The sequence below is a fragment of the Oryctolagus cuniculus genome, chromosome 3 (assembly GCF_964237555.1).
Source record: "Oryctolagus cuniculus chromosome 3, mOryCun1.1, whole genome shotgun sequence".
Lineage (NCBI taxonomy): Eukaryota > Metazoa > Chordata > Mammalia > Lagomorpha > Leporidae > Oryctolagus > Oryctolagus cuniculus.
The window spans coordinates 82212612-82234121 of record NC_091434.1 but is presented as its reverse complement, the minus strand read 5'-3'; the positions used below and the strand labels follow the sequence as shown (position 1 = coordinate 82234121).

At 37.6% G+C, this 21510-nt stretch overlaps 1 protein-coding gene across 14 annotated transcripts in view; it reads left to right on the top strand.

The window, feature by feature from the left end:
* MARCHF7 (membrane associated ring-CH-type finger 7) overlaps nucleotides 1-21510 on the top strand; it is a 50740-nt gene that overhangs the window by 26126 nt on the left and 3104 nt on the right. For 5 of the 14 annotated variants that reach the window (XM_051849515.2, XM_051849514.2, XM_008258625.4 and 2 more), the window contains 5 exons: nucleotides 1595-2702; nucleotides 6590-6759; nucleotides 16286-16395; nucleotides 18959-19072; nucleotides 20559-20607. In XM_051849515.2, coding sequence (XP_051705475.2) covers nucleotides 1595-2702; nucleotides 6590-6759; nucleotides 16286-16395; nucleotides 18959-19072; nucleotides 20559-20607 — 1551 coding nt within the window. Of the gene's footprint in view, nucleotides 1-1594; nucleotides 2703-6589; nucleotides 6760-16285; nucleotides 16419-18958; nucleotides 19073-20558; nucleotides 20608-21510 lie in introns of all 14 variants that reach the window. The other 9 variants (XM_008258628.4, XM_008258626.4, XM_070070825.1 and 6 more) reach the window with 3 other exon arrangements.

Below are 21510 nucleotides of genomic sequence, written 5' to 3'. Positions count from 1 at the left end.
TGAAAATAAATAGTTAAATTTTGAAATAACTAAAGGTTGAAATCATCCTCTTAAGGCATAATTTAGAAATACTTTTAATATAACAAGAGCACTTTCATTGTCATTAAGTTGGTCTAAAGACCCACACAATTTTCCATCAAAGTACGTAACTTTAAGATTTCCAAAAGTAAGCATCATAAAACTGTCCTACTAAGTAACCGAAGAAAGAAGTGCTAATTGAAGTTCAGTAATATAGTAGACAAAAGTGGAATTTGTTTTACATAGAAGAAAATGATTTTTTTTTTTTTTTGACAGGCAGAGTGGACAGTGAGAGAGAGACAGAGACAGAGACAGAGAGAAAGGTCTTCCTTTTGCCGTTGGTTCACCCTCCAAAGGCCGCCGCAGCCAGCGCGCTCTGGCCGGCGCACCGCGCTGATCTGATGGCAGGAGCCAGGTGCTTCTCCTGATCTCCCATGGGGTGCAGGGCCCAAGTACTTGGGCCATCCTCCACTGCACTCCCTGGCCACAGCAGAGAGCTGGCCTGGAAGAGGGGCAACCGGGACAGAACCCGGCGCCCCGACCGGGACTAGAACCCGGTGTGCCGGCGCCGCATGGTGGAGGATTAGCCTAGTGAGCTGCAGCGCTGGCCTGATTTTGTTTTTAAAGGTTTAAGTTATTTTGGAGTAAGACTTTAAAACAAATGAAAACATATTGTATGTGCTTGGCTTTGGTAGCGGAGGCTTAATAGTATCATTAGCTTCTAGATATTTTAGAGTATAAAAGTATAGGAAAGAAATAAGATTTACACTCTAATAGTTTATCTTTTCATGAGGCTCCATGTATTGTTATAATAATAATGTAGCTATCACATTAAGAGTATGGATGTCTTCATCACAAAGGAATCTGATAGTGTTTTCTCACTCCATTTGAAGACTCAAGCACCAGTTATGGTATGCTTTGAAAAATGCAGATGCCAGAGCTGTATTCTGATTCATATCTCCCAGTCCATATGCTAAGGTATATTTAACGAGAAAGCAGAAATAAGAACCACTGTTGTTAAGATAGAAGATTGGAAAAATTACGGTTGGGAAAAAAAAGGATTGGAAAAACTTTTAACTGTTAACAAGATTTGCCATAAAATTACAGCATTTAGTATTTACATAAAATCACTTTTATACTTATTTCCATTAATAAGAAAAATCTCCAAAACACAGTCTCCCTAGGATGGTATTGCTTTCAATCATTTTAAGAACCATTTACATTGTATTATTTAGATTATTTAAAATTCTCTGTTTAGATATTTAATCTACCACATACATTTCTGATTAATTTTCAACTGTTCATCAGCTCTCTGCTTTTTAAAAGTTCATGATACATTTCTTTCTTTTGAATTTGTAGTATTGACTTTATATAACAGTACTGGGTTTTACTAGTGTGACTAGGTAGATAAAATACATTTGTGTTTTTCTATAATCATAGCTAAATCCTATACTTAAAATGTAACAGTACACACTTTGAATCTGTTTCATTTTGATAATAATTAGTAGTTAATATATGCAAGTTTAATGAGATTTATTTCCTATAATTGGTTACTCTTCCTTCCTTTCAAAAATAGATGCTCAAGACAGAGTTCCTTCTTCATATTCACAGGGAGCAAGACCAAAAGAGAACTCACTGAGCACTTTACAGTTGAATACATCGTCCACAAACCACCACCAGTTGCCTTCTGAACATCAAAGCATACCAAGTTCTAGGGACTACAACAGAAATTCTTTTAGGTCACATTTTTCTTCAAGAGAATCAGAATCTCCCCGAAGCAGTACACCGTCTGGATTTTCTTTTATTCCAAGCAGAGATGAAACTCCAACTATACGCAGTTCAGAAAGGGTTGGTTCATCTCAAAGATCATTTCAAGAATCTTCTGACAATGAAGGTAGGCGTACAACGAGGAGATTGCTATCACGTATAGCTTCTAGTATGTCATCTACATTTTTTTCAAGAAGATCTAGTCAGGATTCCTTGAATACAAGGTCATTGAGTTCTGAAAACTCTTATATGTCTCCAAGAATTTTGACAACTTCACAGTCTCGTAGTATTGCAACATCTACTTCTGAAGTTCCTGATAACAGGTCATCTGAAGCTCCTCAGGGATTTCGATTTCTTAGGCGAAGATGGGGTTTGTCATCTCTTAGCCAAAATCATAGCTCTGAACCAGATTCAGAAAATTTTAACCAAGAATCTGAAGGTAGAAATACAGGACTGTGGTTGTCTTCCTCATTTAGAAATAGATGTACTCCCTTGTTCTCTAGAAGGAGGCGAGAAGGAAGAGATGAATCTTCAAGGATATCTACCTCTGATATACCATCTAGGTCTCATATTTTTAGAAGAGAATCAAATGAAGTAGTTCACCTGGAAGCACAGAATGATCCCCTTGGGGCTGCTGGCAACAGACAACAAGCAACTGCAGCATCGAGCAGTGCTACCACAGGCGGCTCCACATCAGATTCTACTCAAGGTGGAAGAAATACTGGCATAACAGGGATTCTTCCTGGTTCTTTATTCCGATTTGCAGTCCCTCCGTCACTTGGAAGTAACTTGACTGACAATGTTATGATCACTGTAGATATTATTCCTTCAGGTTGGAATTCAGCTGATGGGAAAAGTGATAAAACTAAAAGTGCATCTTCCAGAGATCCAGAAAGACTGCAGAAAATTAAAGAGAGGTAAATTTTGAATAACCTGTTTTAAGCCTATAAAGCAAGAATGGATTAAAGAAGAACTCTTTCTAAAGTGACTTCTTAGAATATATGCTGAATTTTCTGTCATATTTATATCTAACATGATGTTAGTGTCTCACCCAGAGATAAATGGATGAACATTTTCAATTGAGGCAGGCACTGGGGTTGTGAATGCATCAAGAAATAATCTAAAGGTCATTTTTAACCAACTTTGGATATATATACACATACAACAACAAAAATCTTAGTCTCTTACTCTATCCTTTGGTAGACTAATGCTAAGCAGGATTGGTAAGAGAAGTCAAGTCATCGTGGATTATCACTACATCTGTTTTAGCCTTTAGTAACATGATCTGTTTGCCATTTATTTATTTTTATTTCTAAGTGCAAATCTTTTTAAAGATTGGGGCTGGCATTGTGGCATAGCAGGTAAAGCCGCCACCTGTGATGCCAGATGCCAGTTCATTTCTCATCTGCTCCACTGCTGATCCAGCTTCCTTTTCATGCCTCTGGGAAAAGCAGCAGAGTATGGCCCAAGTGGTTGGGCCCCTGCCCGGACATGGCAAACCTGGAAGAAGCTCCTGGCTCATGTTTTAGGTCTGGCCCAGCCCTGGCCCGTGTGGCCATTTTGGGCTTGAAATAGTGGATTGTAGATCTCTGTCTCTGTCTCTGTGACTGTGCCTTTTAAGTAAATAAATCTTAAAAAAGAAAAAGAAAAGTTTGAAGGGCAGAGAGGGAAAGAGGCAGATCTCCTATCTTTTTGTCACTGTCCAGATGCTCCAAACAGCTGGGTCTAGACCATGAACTGAATCTGAATCTCAATGTAGATGACAAGGAACATGACTTGAGCCATTGTCTGCTGTCCCTCAGGGTGTGTGTTAGCAAGAAACTGGAGTCAAGAGTGGGGCTGGGACTTGAAACCAGGCCCTCCTGTGTGCGATGTGGGTATCCTAAGTGGCATTATAACCTTTGTGTAAGATGCCTGCCCTACCTCATATCTTTTCTCTTTTTTTAAGATTTATTTATTATTTGAAAGAATTAGAAGAAAAGACAGAAAGATCTTCCATCTGCTGGTTAACTCCCCAAATGACTGCAATGGCCAGGGTAGGCCAGGCTGAAACCAGAAGCCAGAAGCTTCTTCTGGGTCTCCTACAAAAAGTACAGAGGCACAAGGACTTGGGCCATCCTCTGCTGCTTTCCCAGGTGCATTAGCAGGGAGTTGGATTAGAAGTGGAGAAGCTGGGACTCAACTGGTGCCCGTATAGGATGTCGGCACTGCAGACGGTAGCTTGACCTGCACTGCAGTGCTGGCCCCTACCTTGTATTTTATGGAATGAAAAAAAATCAGAATATTGAATATTCCTTATATTAAGATTATTTGACAGAAATACCAGTTAAATTCAGGCGTTAGAATGTTTTCATAAAAACATCTTTTGGGGGACCAACGCTGTGGCACAGTGGGTTAAAGCGCTGGCATCCCATATGGGTACTGGTTCTAGTCCTGGCTGCTCCTCTTCCAATCCTGCTCTCTGCTATGGCCTGGGAAAGCAGAAGATGGCCCAAGTTTTTGGGTCCCTGTACCCACGTGGGAGACTCAGAAGAAGCTCCTGGCGCCTGGCTTCTGATCAGCGCAGCTGTACCCATTGTGGCCATCTGGGGAGTGAACCAGCAGATGGAAGACCTTTCTCTCTGTCTCTACCTCTCTGTAACACTGTCTTTCAAATAAATAAAATAAAATAAAAAAATTTTTGTAGAATTAAATTTTATGTAAAACTCACTGGTAAGAGTGAGAATATAGAAAACAAAGGCAAAGAAGATGAATGACCAGTTTTTATTCCCAACTTGGTTGGTTATTTTATCATCTTAAAATAGTTCCAAGGTATTAGAATAACTTTTTTGCTTAAATGTGAAGAAAAGACATTAAAGTTGTAGAGTGTTTTTTCACACTCATTCCCCAACAGTTTTTTTCTTTTTTCTTTTTTTAAAGATTTATTTCATTTATTTGACAGAGTTACAGGGGCGGGGAGAGGTCTTCCATCTCATGGTTTATTCCTCAAATAGCCATAATGCTTGGAGTTGAGCCAGTGTGAAGCCAGGAGCCAAGAGCTTCTTCTGGGTCTCCCACATAGGTGCAGGGGCCCAAGGACTTGGGCCATCTGCTGCTTTCCCAGGCCATAGCAGAGAGCTGGATTGGAAATGGAGCAGCCGGGACTTGAACCAGCACCAATATAGGATGCTGGCGCTGCAGGCTGGAGCTTTAACCCACTGTGCCACAGCGCTGGCCCCTGTAGAGTGGTTTTTTAAAATATTTTTCAATAAAATGCCTAATAGAATTATTGAGAGACAGAGTTATTATTTTTAGATATTTTTATCTTTAATGAAATATTTGCTTCCAGCTCTGGTGATAAAGGAATCTTGCATGTTTTCTGTGATGTTGGGCATCAGGATTCTATATTCCCATTTTGCCTTCTACAGCATAGATTTTACCTTTAAGCTGTTCTCTTCATGATTTTAAGCTCAATATTTTTGCTTTCTTTTAAGAGATTTGCTCTACCTTGGAAAAGTTAGCTTTAATGGTTGTTTATTATAGCAACTCCATCTGATTATAACCTGTCTGCTGAAGAATGTAGTAAATAATACATTTTCCTGCTGTCAGGCGTAGGGAAATAAGAGTGCAGTCGTGTAAGCAGAGGGCAAAACATGAGCTTTGTGATCTTTAGAGAAAAACAGATAAAGCCAACAAAACTGTGTTTGGTGAGAGTTTTTAAAAATAGCACTCATTTAATTTTTTTTGCCATAGAGTGTGTGCATGTGTGTGTATTCTTTTACTGTATTTTGTCTAATACATGTAGATTTTAAGAATTACACAGTAAAATTAATTAGGATATATAAAATTGAATCTGCCACATAAAATTCAATTGAATTTATGAAGTGAAGAAAAGTAAAAACATAAATACCATGTTTTCAGTCTTTCAAAATATTTGTGCCTAACTTCATGTCTCTGATTAAGCTTAGGCATGAAAGTCACCCAACAGCTGTGTTTTTGTTTGTATCTTTCCACAAATCTTTTGTTAAGTTTATTTAGGAATTCATGTAATTCAAGTTCTATTTCATTAGCAGTTCAGCATTCAGTATTATTAAATTACTGAGTGCCATATTCATGCCAGCTGTGGACCAACGAAGTAGGGATTTTAACACAAGTACTGTGCTTTCTACGTAACTATTGTTCCTGTGTTTAATCAGTTCAAATTGACCTGTAGAGGACAGAGGTTAGTGGAAATCGTTTTCACACGTCAAAATCCTACGTTATAGAAATCAGGATGATTTAATAAGATTGCTGGGGCTGAAGTGAAGGGACTATTAAAAAGTCTAATCTTTAATTTTTTACTGTGATCTAATGAAAAAAAAAGTTGGTAAGTTGAAATATAGTTCTGATGACATCCAAAGGAAAAACTGTAGGTCAAGATGTATTTAGTTCAGCTATAGAGTCGTTAAAGTTGGGAGGTAGGGTACAAAAGTGATGAGTAGATGTTAATCTTTATAATGTTGGACTTGAAGTAGTCTGAGATACTATAGAAATTGTTTCTTAGGTGTACTTAACAGTGAAAAAATACAGAACTTAAGCTCTGCTATGGAAGACAAAGTCATTTGAAGATAACTGATAGAATAGTTTATTTACCTTTAAAATACTTACAGTTTTTCTTCTCAATGACATGGCTTGTCATGTGGTTACTATTTGTTGTTACTTTTTGCTTTTCTACTCACTGTGTAAGTAGGAATAACAAGAGCAACTTGGGATTTTATATGATGGTAAATAATTAACCAGGATGAGTTATAATAGCTCTGTTTGGAAAATGTGCTTTCCTTCCCAGCCTCCTGTTAGAGGACTCTGAAGAAGAAGAAGGTGACTTATGTAGAATTTGTCAGATGGCAGCTGCATCATCATCTAATTTGCTGATAGAGCCATGCAAGTGCACTGGAAGTTTACAGTATGTCCACCAAGAGTGTATGAAAAAGTGGTTACAGGCCAAAATTAACTCTGGTAAGTTTCACCTTTGTGTTATGTTTTCAGAATTTTTCTAAGAGATGTGCATGTATATGCATTTTGGCTGATAAATTTATTATAATTTATTGATAAATTTAGACTCATCAAAACACCTTAATCATTTTTGAAGTCCGAACAAAAGCATTAAACAGTAATCTTGTTTCATAAATTTGTTACTATTTCCCAAATTTTATTATCCTACAAATTACTTCATACATTCTATAATTGTATTTTTTGATTGATCATCCTTATATCATGCAAAATTCTTTTGCATATCTTGAAAAATCCTTTTGAATCCTAAAAATGACAGTGTTTGCCTGCTTTGTGTCCTTAGAAAGAAAATCGCTTCTAATGCTGTTTGTTATCTGGCAGATTAGGATTCATCTATTGTAGATGATCAGTTCATTGAGGACCTGTTATAGAGCCAGGTACAATTTCATGTGTGTGATATAGCACAGTAAACAAGACAGACAAGGCATTGGCTTACAGGTTATTAGGTGAATGCCTTTCTGAGGTGAGGACTTTCATGCTGATCAATAAGGGATTAGCTATTCTTAAATAATGGGAAGAACATTCTGGCAGAGTGAAAAAGTGGTGCAAAAATTTTTTTCTTTATGATTCACTTCTTTATTGTAAAAACAATGATAGAGATCTTTCATCTGCCGGTTCATTCCCCAGATGACTATGATGGGCAGCTCTGGGCCAGGCTAGAGCCAGAAACTTCTTTCAAGCCTCCCACATGGATGGCAGGGTCCCAAGCACTTGAACCATCTTCCACTGCTTTTCCCAGGCCATTAACAGGGAGCTGCATTGAAAGTGAGCACCCAGGACATGAACTGGCATTCATTTGGAATACTGGCATTGTAGGCAACAGTTTTACCCACTGTGCTAGAACGCCAGCCTCTAATGCAGACTTCAAAGTGGGAATGAGTTAAGTGTATTTGTGAAACTGAATGATGCACAGTGTGGCTGGTACATAATTAGTGGGTGAGGAGAAGGAGTGATACAGTTGAGATGAGAGATTAGCAGAGGCTAGCTCATGGAAGAATTTTATAGCCAAGGTCCAAAGCTTAGATTTTCATCTAAGTGTGATGTGAGGGCGCTGAAGCGGGGGTTGGGGGAGAAGCAGTGCAGGGAGCACTGGAAGCTGGATATGATGTGTTCTTAGTGATAGTTGGCTGAACTATACAGAACGGATTAGTGGGAGCAGGGAGACCCAACTAGAAGTCTATTATATTATAGTAGTGCTTCTTTGAGTTGATGTTAGTTACAATAGAAATGGATTTTTCCTTGTTTTGGAGGTGGATTCTTAGAGGACTTGCCAGTGGATTGGATGTGGTAAAGTGTAGAAGGAACATGATAGGGAAATTAATGTTTTTTTCACTTAAGAAGCTAAGTGAATGGTAGTACCTTTTACTGAAATAAGGAAGCTGGAAATGGGATAGGTTTTGCACATGCTATATTTGAACTTACTATTTATTAGATAACCATAAATGTTACATAGTCTGTTAGCTGGACAGGCCTGGTATTTTGGGAGAAATCTTGGGGATTATGAAAATGGAAGTAACAATTGAAACTTTGGAACTAAACAAGATCAACTAGAAGAAGATCACATATCAAAGAAATAGACCCAGGACACAGCCCTGTAGCACCTAAACATTTAGTAAGGGGGTTTCGAAAAGGAGATTTAAAGTGCAGACTCCACATGCAGTGAGATAGGAAAAAGGTAAGAAAATGTTATATTGTACAAGTTAAAAGAATAAAATATTTTAAGGAAGGTGTGAGCAACCCTGTACTTCTGAGAAGTAAGATAATAATAAAGAAAATAATGATTGCATTTGGTAGCATGGATATCCTTGATGGCTTCTATCTCTGTGAAGTGGATTCATAAGCCTGGTAAGACTGGATTAAGAAGAAAAGGGAGGTAAAAAGGGGGACCCCAACTTAGGCCCCTCTTTCAACAAACTTTATTGTCAGTGAATTTAGAGATGGGGCAGGAATTAGAGAGTTATGTGGGCTCAAAGGACATTTTATTTGGGAGTATGACACTTTAAGGCTTTTTTTTTTTTTTTTTTTAAAGATTTATTTATTTGAAAGGCAGAGCTACAGAGACAGAAGGAGAGATGGATATCTTTCATCTGCTGGTTCATTCTCAAATGGCAGTGACAGCAGAGGCTGGAACTCTATCCAGGTATCCCACATAGGTAGCAGAGGCCCAAGCACTTGGGCCATCTTCTGCTGTTGCTTTCCCAGGCACATTAGCCAAGGAACTGAGGAAGCAGAGCAGCTGGGACTCAAACCAGCACTCATATAATGCCTGCATTGCAGGCCATGGCTTAACTTGCTACACTGCTGCACAAATAGACACAGTCAGAGAGCTCCTATCTCTAGGTTCACTCCCCAGATGCTCTCAGTGACCAGGGCCAAAGTGGGGGACACAATACTGGTCTCTGTGGGTGGCAGGTACCCAATTACCTGAGCCATCACTGCTGCTTCCTAGGATCAGCATTGATGGGAACTTGGAGCTAGGACTGGAGGTTGGAGTATGACATCCAGGCACTCCAGTGTGGGATGTGGCTGTCTTAACTGGCAGGCTTAATGCCTACTCCTAGACATGTTTTTGAGAAATCAGAAAGAGAGGAAAAACTAAGGAAAGGAAGAAAAAGAAGGGATCCAGAGCACTGGTTGACTACTTAACCTTTCAATAGGATAAAGGACATTTCACCTGCAGATAGCTATAGATACAGGTTGTGGATCAGTTGTTACATTGATGGGAAGATGCATAGCTTCTTATATAGTTGGTTCTCTTTCTTAAAAACAAATTTAGCTGATTAGGACAAGTTAGGAGGTTTTGAGGTGTAAGGAAAATAACATAAGGATTTATAAGGGTACTTCAAAAGTTTGAGGAAAAATGGAAATTAACTAAGTTTATTTTGGTGCAGAAAACATTTTGAAATCTAAGCATAGTTTTTTCATAATATTCATCTTTCAGTAACTTTTTAAAAACTCCTATGGTAGGATTGCCAGGTCATATTAGTGTTTGTGAAAGTGATTTTAAATTGAGACACATGCATTTTTTTTTTTTTTTCAAAGCACTTTTCAGAAACACAGATACAGATAAGCATTGGTGTTCGGTGGACTTGAGTCCTTTGCCAAGTAAATGTCATAGAGTTAAGAGTGTAAAGACATGATTGTGGTGATTATAGGAAATTAAAATCAGGAAGATAGTAAGGACAGCAAATGTGCATGATGAGAAAGTATCTTTGAGACTCACTGATGATGCAGACTTATCAGAGTGGGTAAGCTACAGTGGTAATTTGTAGTTACAAGAGGAAAGGTTGCTTAAAATACAGATTTCAAGGTAGTATAGTAAATTATGACAAGATCAAGGGTATGTCCTTACAATGGGTATCTGAGGTGGGGGTGATACAGAATGCAAGGATATAGAGAAAGGACCCAAAGTCAATGGTCTATATAGATGTTGAAATAAACACAAAATAAATTGGTAAGGGAGTAGAAATAAGTTGGTAAAGTCATTAATGATGAGGGAGTACTTAAGGTTTGAAAACAGAAAACGGTGGGTGGGAAGTGTACCTGTTTCTTGTTCCTGAGGTAAGAGAGACTGGAAAAACATGGCTGTCAAAGAGTATCTAATCAGTCAGGGGGCATTGTGGTTAAATATAATGCTAAAAAATACTGAGGGGGCCAGCATTGTGGTGTGACAGGTTAAGTTGCCACCTTCAATGCTGGCATCCCGTATGGGTATCTGCTTGTGTCCTGGCTGCTCCACTTCTGATCCAGCTCCCTGCTAATAGCCTGGGAAAAGCAGCAGAATATGACTCAAGTGTTTGGACCCTTGACACACACATTGGAGACCTGAAGAAGCTCCTGGCTTCTACTTGGCCCAGTGCTAGCTGTTGTGACCATCTGGGGAGTAGACCAACACATGGAAGATCACTCCATCTCCCTCTTTCTCTATAACTCTTTCAAAATAAATAAATTTAAAAATAAACTTAAAAGTCATGTTATTAGAAGAATTTACTGATATGTAGACCATGAATGCCACAGGATATAGTGGAAATGACTAATAGGGTAAGAAAGGTGGGAAACTAGGTAAGATTAGTAAATGTGCATGATTATGTGAGATTACAGGTCTGATAATTATGGGCTGATGACATAGGCAACTATGTTGAGGTATAATGGCACTGACTTTTGTTCTTATGATCTGTGGAATGGGTACCTACTTAAATGTGAATGTGGGGCTACTAGAGAACTGTTTTCTGCTGTTTCCAGTGATGTGCAGGTATGGGCATAAGACTCCTTTGGGATGTGAGGGAGGAAGCAGTTTGTTTTTTCTAAACCTGGCTGAGCCCAAGGCTCTGTGATAATTCCATCTCACTTGCAACAGCTTATTTCTTGGCTATGTGGTATTGGTGGTAGCCTCATAGGCTTTATCGTTCATTGCCCTAGGGTCTAAGATGTAGTACATGTAAAGTATTTAGCATGCTTTTTGACATTTAGTAAGGGCCCAAAATGTTAGCTGTTACCAAAATGAACAGCTTGACTTAACTTCCGAAGAACTGGCAATTGGCTTGTTAATTCTGGGTATGGAGGATAATACAGCATAGAGTTTGTTTGAACATTGATGAACATTTGGAGTTCATCAAAACTAGATTGAATATATTTGACCAATATTTAGCTAATTTAGCACCTTGAACATACTTCTGAACAGTGATTCTCAACTCCAACTGCTGATCAGAATCACTCATTGTAAATGCCTTTTTTAGAAAAAGATTCTTAAGTAGAGGGTTGGGCCTCAGTTCCATCATGAGTAAAATTGAGTAATACCTCAGAGTTGTTGTGAACATCAAATGCTGTAATGACTGCACCAGTCACATGGTAAATACTCAGTTAAATGCAGTTATTTTTATAAGGTTATAATACTAGTCAGACAAGTTTAGGCAGATGAACTTGAGGCTTCTTGAATGAGGTGGGGTATAATTGAAACAGCCCTGGTTATGGAATGGAATGAACAGGTTACTCCCAGCTGTGATGACCTTTATTGAATGACTTTTGGTAGGTTTCTCATTACATGGAATAGAAAAATGAAGCCCTAAGATAAAAATGAATGTGTACTAAAGTGATCTCTGAAGTTCTTATTTTATGATTATTAATACTTTCTTGCTTCTGAGAATAGTTTAAAATCTCTCATTCTTTCTTAGATCATAACATGGATTTGTCCTGAATTTTGTTCAGTGATTTAATTGTGACTTGTGGTAATTAAGAAAATGTTCCAGATGCATTTTAATTTCTTTTAATCCTCATGTATTTGTATTCAAAAAAAAAGAAACTGACTTCACACTTGAAATACAGTCATCGATTGCACAGCACAGAGATATGTTCTGAGAAATGCATTGTTAGGCAGTTGCATCAGCAAGGGAATATCATAGAGTATACTTACAGAAAAAACTTTTATAGAGCCTACTATGCCCCTAGGCTGTTTGGTGTATGTGTATGCTGCTCTGAGACCACAGCCAACAAAACAACATGAGATTAAATCAGACATAAAAGAACATGGTGCATTCAAGATGGGCTGTAAGCACAGATACATGAAGCTGATGGTGCCATAATAGGGACTATGGCTTTACAGTAAACTTTTTAAAATATATAAGCAAGAGAACATACTAAAGTAACAATGAAAAGCATATAGTAAGTACATAAACCAATAAAATAATTGTTCATATCTTTATCAGGTATTATGTACATAATTGCATGTGCTGTATACCTTTATATTTGGTATGTTTGGCAGTGCAAGTTTTTTTTTTTTTTTTTAACACCAGCTTAACACAAACACATGAGTGATGGATTGCATTGATGCTATATTGGCTAGGGTGTCATTAGGCAATGTGAATGTTTTAGCTTCATTGTTAACCTTAAGAGACCATTCTAATACATGCAATCTGTCATTGTCATACCACCTTTTTTTTTAAAGATTTATTTGAAAGACAGAGTTACAGAGTGAAGTAGATACAGAGGTCTTCCATCCACTGGTTTACTCCTCAGATGGCCACAATGGGCAGAGCTGCACTAATCCCAAGCCAGGAGCCAGGAGCTTCTTTCAGGTCTCCCATGTGGGTGCAGGGGCCCAAGGACTTGGGCCCTCTTCTGCTTTCCCAGGCCATAACAGAGAGCTGGATCGGAAGAGGAGCAGCCAGCACTAGAACCGGCACGCATATGGGATGCCAGCGCTTCAGGCCAGGGCTTTAACCCGCTGCACCACAGTGTTGGCCCCACCACCTTTTTTTTTTTTTTTTTTTTTTTTTTGCATTCTTGCTTTTTTTTTTTTTTTTTTTTTAAACTTTTATTTAATGCATATAATTTTCCAAAGTACGACTTATGGATTACAATGGCTTCCCCCCCCATACCGTCCCTCCCACCCACAACCCTCCCCTTTCCCACTCCCTCTCCCCTTCCATTCACATCAAGATTCATTTTCGATTATCTTAATATACAGAAGATCAGCTTAGTATACATTAAGTAAGGATTTCAACAGTTTGCTCCCACACAGAAACATAAAGTGAAAAATAATAGATGATTTTTTTTAAATGATGATGAAATCAGATCAGACCTATTGTCATGTTTAATCCCAGTGAGAGTCAAGTTGGGAATTGATAATTTCTTTTTTTTTTCTTTTTTTTTTTTTTTTTACAGAGGATCAGTTTAGTATGCATTAAGTAAGGATTTCAACAGTTTGCATCCCCATAGAAACACAAAGTGAAATATATTGTTTGAGTACTCGTTATAGCATTAAATCTCAATGTACAGCACATTAAGGATAGAGATCCTACATGAGGAGTAAGTGCACAGTGACTCCTGTTGTTGACTTTACCAATTGACACTCCTGTCTATGGCATCAGTAATCTCCCTATGCTCCAGTCATGAGTTTCCAAGGCTATGGAAGCCCTCTGAGTTCTCCGACTCTTATCTTGTTTAGACAAGGTCATAGTCAAAGTGGAGGTTCTCTCCTCCCTTCAGAGAGAGGTACCTCCTTCTTTAAGATTTATTTATTTATTTATTTATTCGAAAGGCAGAGTTAGAGAGCTCTTCTATTTGCTGGTTCACTTCTCAAATGGCCTCATCAGCCAGGAGTGGGTCTGTGCTGTTGAAGCCAGGAGCCAGAAGCTTCTTCCAGGTCTCCCACATCAGTGCGGGGCCCAAGGGCCATCTTCCATTGCATTTCCCATGCCATTAGCAGGGAGCTGGATCAGGACTGGAGCAGTGTGCATATGTGGTGCCAGCACTGCAGATGGTGGCTTAATGTGTTGTACCAGAGCACTGGCTCCTTGAACCACCCTTAATATAGTTCATGAGCTTAGTGAAAATCTGGTATAGTTCAGCTTTTAAAACAACATGGCTCCTAGGAACAGAACTCATTCTCCTTTCAGCTGTGTTCTAGGAAATGCACACAGGTATTAGTGCTGTCTTGGACTTCATGTCAAACTTTTAAAAGGACTTTTTTGAAATAGTCTTTAGTTTATTTGAAAGGCAGAATGACAGAGGAAGAAAGAGATCTTCCACTTGCTAGATCACTCCCCAGATGTTCAGGATAATTAGTACTGGGCTAGACAGAGGCCAAGAGCCAGGACAGAGACCAGACATCCTGGTCTCCCAAGTGGGTGACAGAAACCCAAGTATTTGGGCTATTGTCTGCCTCTCGGGTGCATTCATAGGAAGCTGGGCATTTGATCCTGGGCATTCCTGTATGGGATGCACTTGTCCCAAGTGGTGGCTTGAGAACCCCTGTGCCACAATGCTAGCCCTCAAACTTTACTCATTTAAAGAAATTGTTATTAAATAACACTGGTTTTGTTTTAATGAGTTCTTTAAAGACAGGGGCTACTACTACTAAATTCTTTTATTATTTCCTGGCATATACAAGTCAGTCAACAGTTGAATTTAAATTCTAGCCTGTTTTTCACACAACTTTAATGGTTATGACGCCTTTCACTTTGATGCTATATCTAAAAATAAACACAGGAAAGAAAAAGACTATTACTTACTATATTAGAACCAGGTTTACAAGTAATCAATTGTTGAATGCATATTAAACTGAAGTTCTTTATAAACGGAGAGGGGCAGAGATGCAGCAAGTGCTGCAGTGGGTTAAGATACTGCTTGGGATGCCTGCATCCCATTTTACAGTGCCTAGAATTGAATTCGATCTCAGCTTCCACTCCAGCTTCCTGCTAATACACACACTGGGATGCAGCAGATGATCCGCCATATACTTAGATCTCTGCCACTTATGTGGGATGCTTGGATGGAGTTCCCTGTCTCCAGGCTTCAGCATGGCCCAGCTGCTGCTGTTGTGGGCATTTGGGGAGTATACTGGTAGTTGGAAGCTCTCTTTGTGTCTCTTGTTATTCTGCCTTTCAGATAAATAAACTTTAATGAAATGTAAAATATATATAACATGAAATTTACCATATTGACTATATTTTGTTACATAATTCAGTACATTCAGAATGTAGCACGCCATCACCACTGTTTGCAAAAATTTTCATTACCCCCTAAGCAGTAACTCCCCAGTCTATGGCAACTTCTGGTCTACTTTGTCTTCAAATTTTCCTATTCTAGATTTATTTTATTTGAAAAGCAGAGTTAGGGAGAGAGGAAGAGAATGAATCTTCCATCTGCTGGTTCACTCCCCAAATGGGAGTGACCAGAGTCAGGAGCTTCTTCCAGGTCTCCCACGTGGGTGTCAGGGCCCAAGCACTTGGGCCATTTACTGCTGCCTTCTCAGGCTCTTCAGCAGGGAGCTGGATTGCAAGTGAAGCAGTGGGGCCTGTGCTGCAGGTGCTGTTTAACTCAAAATGACGGCACCTATTCTAGATATTTCATATACTACTTGTTCTTTTGCATCATGAACTATGTCCTTTTGTCCCTGGAATAGTTTTGCTGAGCATAATGTTTTCAAGATTCAGGTATGTTTTAGTATCTATCAGGACTAATTCTTTTCATGATTGGAAGGAACTGCTTTTATCTGGACAAAAAGGTGGATCCTTTTTTCTTTCCTTTCCTAACCCTTAGGGCAGGCACATTCTTTAGATTCCCAAAGTCTTAGGTATTGCACTGTCACAGCAAATAAAGTGGCGTGGATATGTAACTTAGTTGAGTTGTTTTATGATTAAACATTGTTTTTATGCCATAGTAGGAAGTACAGATGACATTCCATTGCCTCTGTCAGCTTCCCACAATCCAGGATGCAAAGTGAGTATGTGGGAGGAAAATACATACTTAAATAATGGGTAGAAACCTAAATACCAGAGGGTGTGACCTGACATGGTCATTGTGTATTATTGGTTGCTCTTTTAGGATATATGATCGGTCACTGGAATAATAATACAGTCTCTTTTTTCTTATTCAGTAGGATTTTCTCTGTTTTAAGCTGAAAACTTAGAAAAATGTGAAGACATTGAAAGCTGAGCTTGATTTGTAATTCAATTAATTTAATTTTTACCAGGTTCTTCGTTAGAGGCCGTAACCACCTGTGAACTCTGTAAAGAAAAGTTGCAGCTTAACCTGGAGGATTTTGATATTCATGAACTACATAGAGCTCATGCAAATGAACAAGTTAGTATATTTTGCCTAATTTGGTAAGTGTCTATTCAATGCTTAAAGGACAGCTCTTGAAGAAAAGGTTGAAGCATGGTCAGAAACTCTGCATTAAAATAATAATAGTGTTCTTAACATAATCTGTTACTGCACTGGGTCCTTTATAATTTGTCTTTATTTTTCTGTTTTTTAAATGAAAGACAAAAATCAAGTCAAAAGTTTTAGACTTAAAATTCACCATGTAAGCCTAGGGAAGTAGTCCCAGATTAGGCATGCCAACCTACTTCCCCAGAGCTGTAAGTTTTAAATTTCCATTTTATAATCAAACATTTTCATCACTCCACAAGAAAATCCTGTAGCCATTAAGCAATTACTCCCCATTCTTTTTTCTCCAGGTCCCTAGTGTGCACCAAATTGTGCTTTTATAGATTTATCTATTCTAAGTATCATATAAATGAAATCATACATAATATATCATCTTTTATCAACAGCTTTTACTTTTAAAATGTGGGAATACTTGAAAATCTGATTAAAAACTATGGACCCATCTTAAAAAGTACACCTTTAAAAACTCTAGAAGGAATTCTTATATCCCTTGAAACTAATTACTTAGCACAAGGCTTTTAGGAGTCACTGATCTAAATTATGTTAAATTATTAGGAAGTTTTATTCTATCAATTTCAGCCAGGAAATGTCTTAAATATTCAAATAGTCTCTAGAACACTAAGCATTGGTATTTTTAAGAATAGGGGAGGGGGCCGGAGCCGTGGTGCACTAGGTTAATCCTCCACCTGTGGTGCCGGCATCCCATATGGGCACCTGTTCTAGTCCTGGTTGTTCCTCTTCCAGTCCAGCTCTCTGCTATGGCCTGGGAAAGCAGTGGAGGATGGCCCAAGTGCTTGGGCCTCTGCATCCACATGGGAGACTGAAAAGAAGCTCCTGGTTCCTGGCTTTGGATCAGTGCCGTTGTGGCCATTTGGGGAGTGAACCAATGGAAAAGGAAGACCTTTCTCTCTGTAACTCTACCTCTCAAATAAATAAATAAAATCTTAATAGAGGAAACAGTATGGAAAGGAAAAAAAGTACATATCTATATTATCCTCTAAAATGAGAGGTTTTAAGGGCATTTTTTCTTCTAGCCATCTTCCCTTAGTTGTTTAATTCTGTCTCTGAAAGGCAGTTTTTTTCCCCCTCAATTGAGCCAGGAGTGTTTTTGTTGTTTTTCAAGCCTTTAAAGGCCCACATTCTTCAACAATTTTGAAGTGTTAGGAAATACTAGCTGGCAGTTGTTAGTGACACCCTTAATTAAATTTCTTGGCTTTTAATTTTTTTTTTAAGATTTAGTATTTTATTTATTTGAAAGAGTTACAAAGAGATAGGTAGAGCCAGAGAGAGAGAGAGAGAGAGGTCTTCCATTTGCTGGTTCATTCCCCAAATGACCACAATGCCAGAGCTAAGCTGATCTGAAGCCAGGAGCTTCTTCTGGGTCTCCCACATGGGTGCAGGGGCCCAAGCACTTGGGTCATCGTCTACTGCTTTCCTAGGCCATAGCAGAGAGCTGGATTGGAAGTGGAGCAGCTGGGACTTGAACCGTCACTCATATTGAATGCTGACACTCAGGCAGGGCTTTAACCTGCTGGACCACAGCACCGGCCCCCTTTATTTGTTTTTGTTGTGTGAGTCATGGATTCTAGTGGCCTATAAGCTACCCTCATTCTGAGTTATTAGTTCAGTATAGTTTATTTCCTTGTTATCCAGTGGTATCATCTTTAGGTGATAACTTAAATTTTTAAATTTTTCTGAAATTTTTTTAATTGAAATTAAGTATGAAGCATTTAAAGAAACAATAGATTTTAAATTTCTGGAATACATAGTACTCAGTAAGGTTATAATTAATGTATAATTCTTAACTTCAGATGAGTTAATTACCCAAGAAAAATATAACTTCTAGATAGTTCACTTTGTAAAAATTATAGGACAGATTAGATTTTTTAGTGCCTTTGTATTCATAGCTTTAAAATTGCAGAGCACTTTTGGGCCATAGTACTCTGTTTTTACCAATTACAAATTTCTTGAGAATGAGTGGAGTTACTAGGTTACCTTTATTGATTCATTCTTGTGTTTACTGTTGCCTTTAGGTTAACTGTATTACACAAGAAATACCTGTGCTATCAGAATAGGTTTTAGCTATAATAGTTTATTTAGTTGTAAATAAAATGGCAATTTTTAAGTAAACATGTAGCTGCAGCTCTTTGTAAAATGAAATGCTATTGGCTTTGTAGAAAAAGCATTATCAAATGATTTCAATTTTCCACTTTTATATAAATCATTACATAAAGGAGAACTATGAGAATGGATAGTCACACCTATGTGGATTCATTATATGGCATTAATAAGATTTTTATGAATTTATGAAGGACAGCCTTTTCTTATTTTAGTAGATGACACTATATCCCATACAAGGAATCAGATATGAGTACATTTCCTCTAGCTTATCAATATTCTATGAATGTCAATCTCTAGCCTACTAATTTTTTTATTCTCTATTTCTCTTTTTCTTTTGTTGGCTTCCCTACTGAAGGCTGAGTATGAGTTTATCAGCTCTGGTCTCTACCTAGTTGTGTTATTGCACTTGTGTGAACAAAGTTTTTCTGACATGATGGGAAATACTAATGAACCAAGCACACGTGTCCGAGTAAGTAATATTAGAGTGGGAGAGAGGGGGTGGGTGTGATATAGCCAGTGCTTGCCTCAGAAAGCAATTTCCTTGTGTTCACATCCTTTTCTTTTGGGGAGCTCTTATTTTAAAATGTTTGTTAAAAATAAAAATACTTTAGATGTAATGGGAGATTTCTGTCTTGGGAGATTTCTGTCTTCCTTCTATAACAAATAGCCTAATTTTCTCATGAAGCTATGTTAAAGAAGTAACTGACTAGCTCTTAAAGGTTACTGTAATATATTTCAGTGACATATAGGGACAGAATTGGAAAAAATGTTCTTTTAAATAAAAACCAAAAACCTCCACCTCACTGTTAAAAGTTTAGAAAACTGAACACTGAAAGCCAAAAGAGAAAGAGAAATTAACTTCTGTTATTTCTGTCCTGTAAAAGATTACCGATGTATTAATTTTTTGTCTATATTGCAAACTATTTAAAATATGGACTAGTTGGTTTAGACTAGCTGTTACATACATGTAAGGAAATGATGCTCTTTAGTGTACAAGAGGAAACTTTGTGCTCTGTTGGCTTGGCTGTTTTGTGTAGCAGGAGCTTGAGCCTGTATCTGTCATTACTGTAGCATTATGAACACTTTTTATCCTATACGTGTTCATAAATGGACTCTTAATTGTTTTTTAAATAAATGTTCACTTTGATGATAAATTCAGTAGAGTTCATGTTAAGGTACAGTGTTTTTATTTTGAATATTGAAACAGCTGCAATTTAAGATATAAAATAAGCAAATAAGGTATAAAATAAAAGTGCTTCTAAGGTTGTAAAATACTTTGCTGTATTTTTATATTTTATCATGCTATGGACATTATAACAGTGAACTAATTGACAGATAATTATCATTGAGAAAAAACAGACTATCAAAAGCATTCAGAATCTGAGCAGATCTCTTGACTTCTGCATATTTTACCAATTGGCAGCCTCTAAATTTAGTGAATGCCACAGAACGATTTCTAAAAAGGTATCTTAACTCTTTAGAATGAGTAAATGATTGAATAAATTATAAAGGATATAAGGTCTTTTGAATTCGTACCTTCATAAGAAAAGTTGATATTAAATGCATATTTCTACACTTCTACAAATTGAGACAGGAAAATACTTGGTGGTTTTTCCTTTCACCATTAAAATTGCAATAGCATGGGTTAAGATCCACCCCCCATACTTTTTTAAGTGTTTTACAAAAAGATAGAATACAACAACATAAAATTACTCTATTGTATCCGCTTCTAATTTCAAGAAATTGGTTTTACATGATTAATGATGATAATACAGAATATTTTTATTGTAATACCCTTAAGGTTCTAGTTTTTTGAGGTAACGGGAGAAAGGCCCCTATTTAAAGGCTTAAAATGGTGTTTGACTTTAGTAGAAATGAAATCTCCTATACTGATTCTATCATTAGATCCATTTGCAACATTTAAACTACTGTATTTCTTTCTGCATTGTTTCTAGTTTATTAACCTTGCAAGAACGCTTCAGGCACATATGGAAGATCTCGAAAGTAGGTGGAATTCCCCCTCCCCAGACTTGTTGAATTTATTCTTGCAAATTAAACCCACAGAGTACAATCTAAGTATATATATTCTTTTCTGCCAAATTAGAGGTTCATTTATAGGCTTAGTAAAGCAAAAGGATTGACTTGGGAAATATGGGTTGGGCAACTGACATGAATTTTTTAAAAGACTCATAGTTTGCAAACAAATTTATTTTGATACAGGGGATATAATTTTAACCATAATTGTTTCACTTGGATTTTAGCACTTGTAATTAGAAAGATACTAAGTCTTAACTACTAATCAAACCACTTTTTAATCTATTAGTTTTGGGGTTTTTAAATTTGTTTTTGTTAAGAAATAATACTTTTTTTCAGCTTTTGTGAGATCATAACATGTTTTTCCTGGGCTTGTGCAAGGTTCCAGGAAAGTAGGAGAGAAAGGGTCCTGAATCTATAGCAGTAGCTATAGGATGTTTCCTTGGTGGTGGTGGTTGGTGTTTTTTTTGGCCCTTATTCAGATCTTCAAAGACCTTTAATAGGTTTGCTATAGGTTGATTTAATAAGCAGCAAGTTCCTCCAGCAGCTGCAGTATTAAATTCACATTCCAATCTTCATCCAGGTGGGCACACAGGTAATAATGGCTCCAGAGCAGTTTGTGGGAATCTGAGATTATTCCACTCAACCCTTATTTAATTTTACAACCACAGCAATAGGCTTCCCACGCCACAGCACTCTGAGAAGTCCTTTAATATGTATTCTTTTACTTTGTATAGTCATCTTCAGAATTCTTAGTGTTAAGCCTAACAATTTTATCTTTAGAGAAAGCTCAGTATCCTTTGAAGTCAGTTTGAGGACTTCATGTAAGAACCTTTTAATTCCTTAAATATTCTAAAAGACAAAGATTTTTGT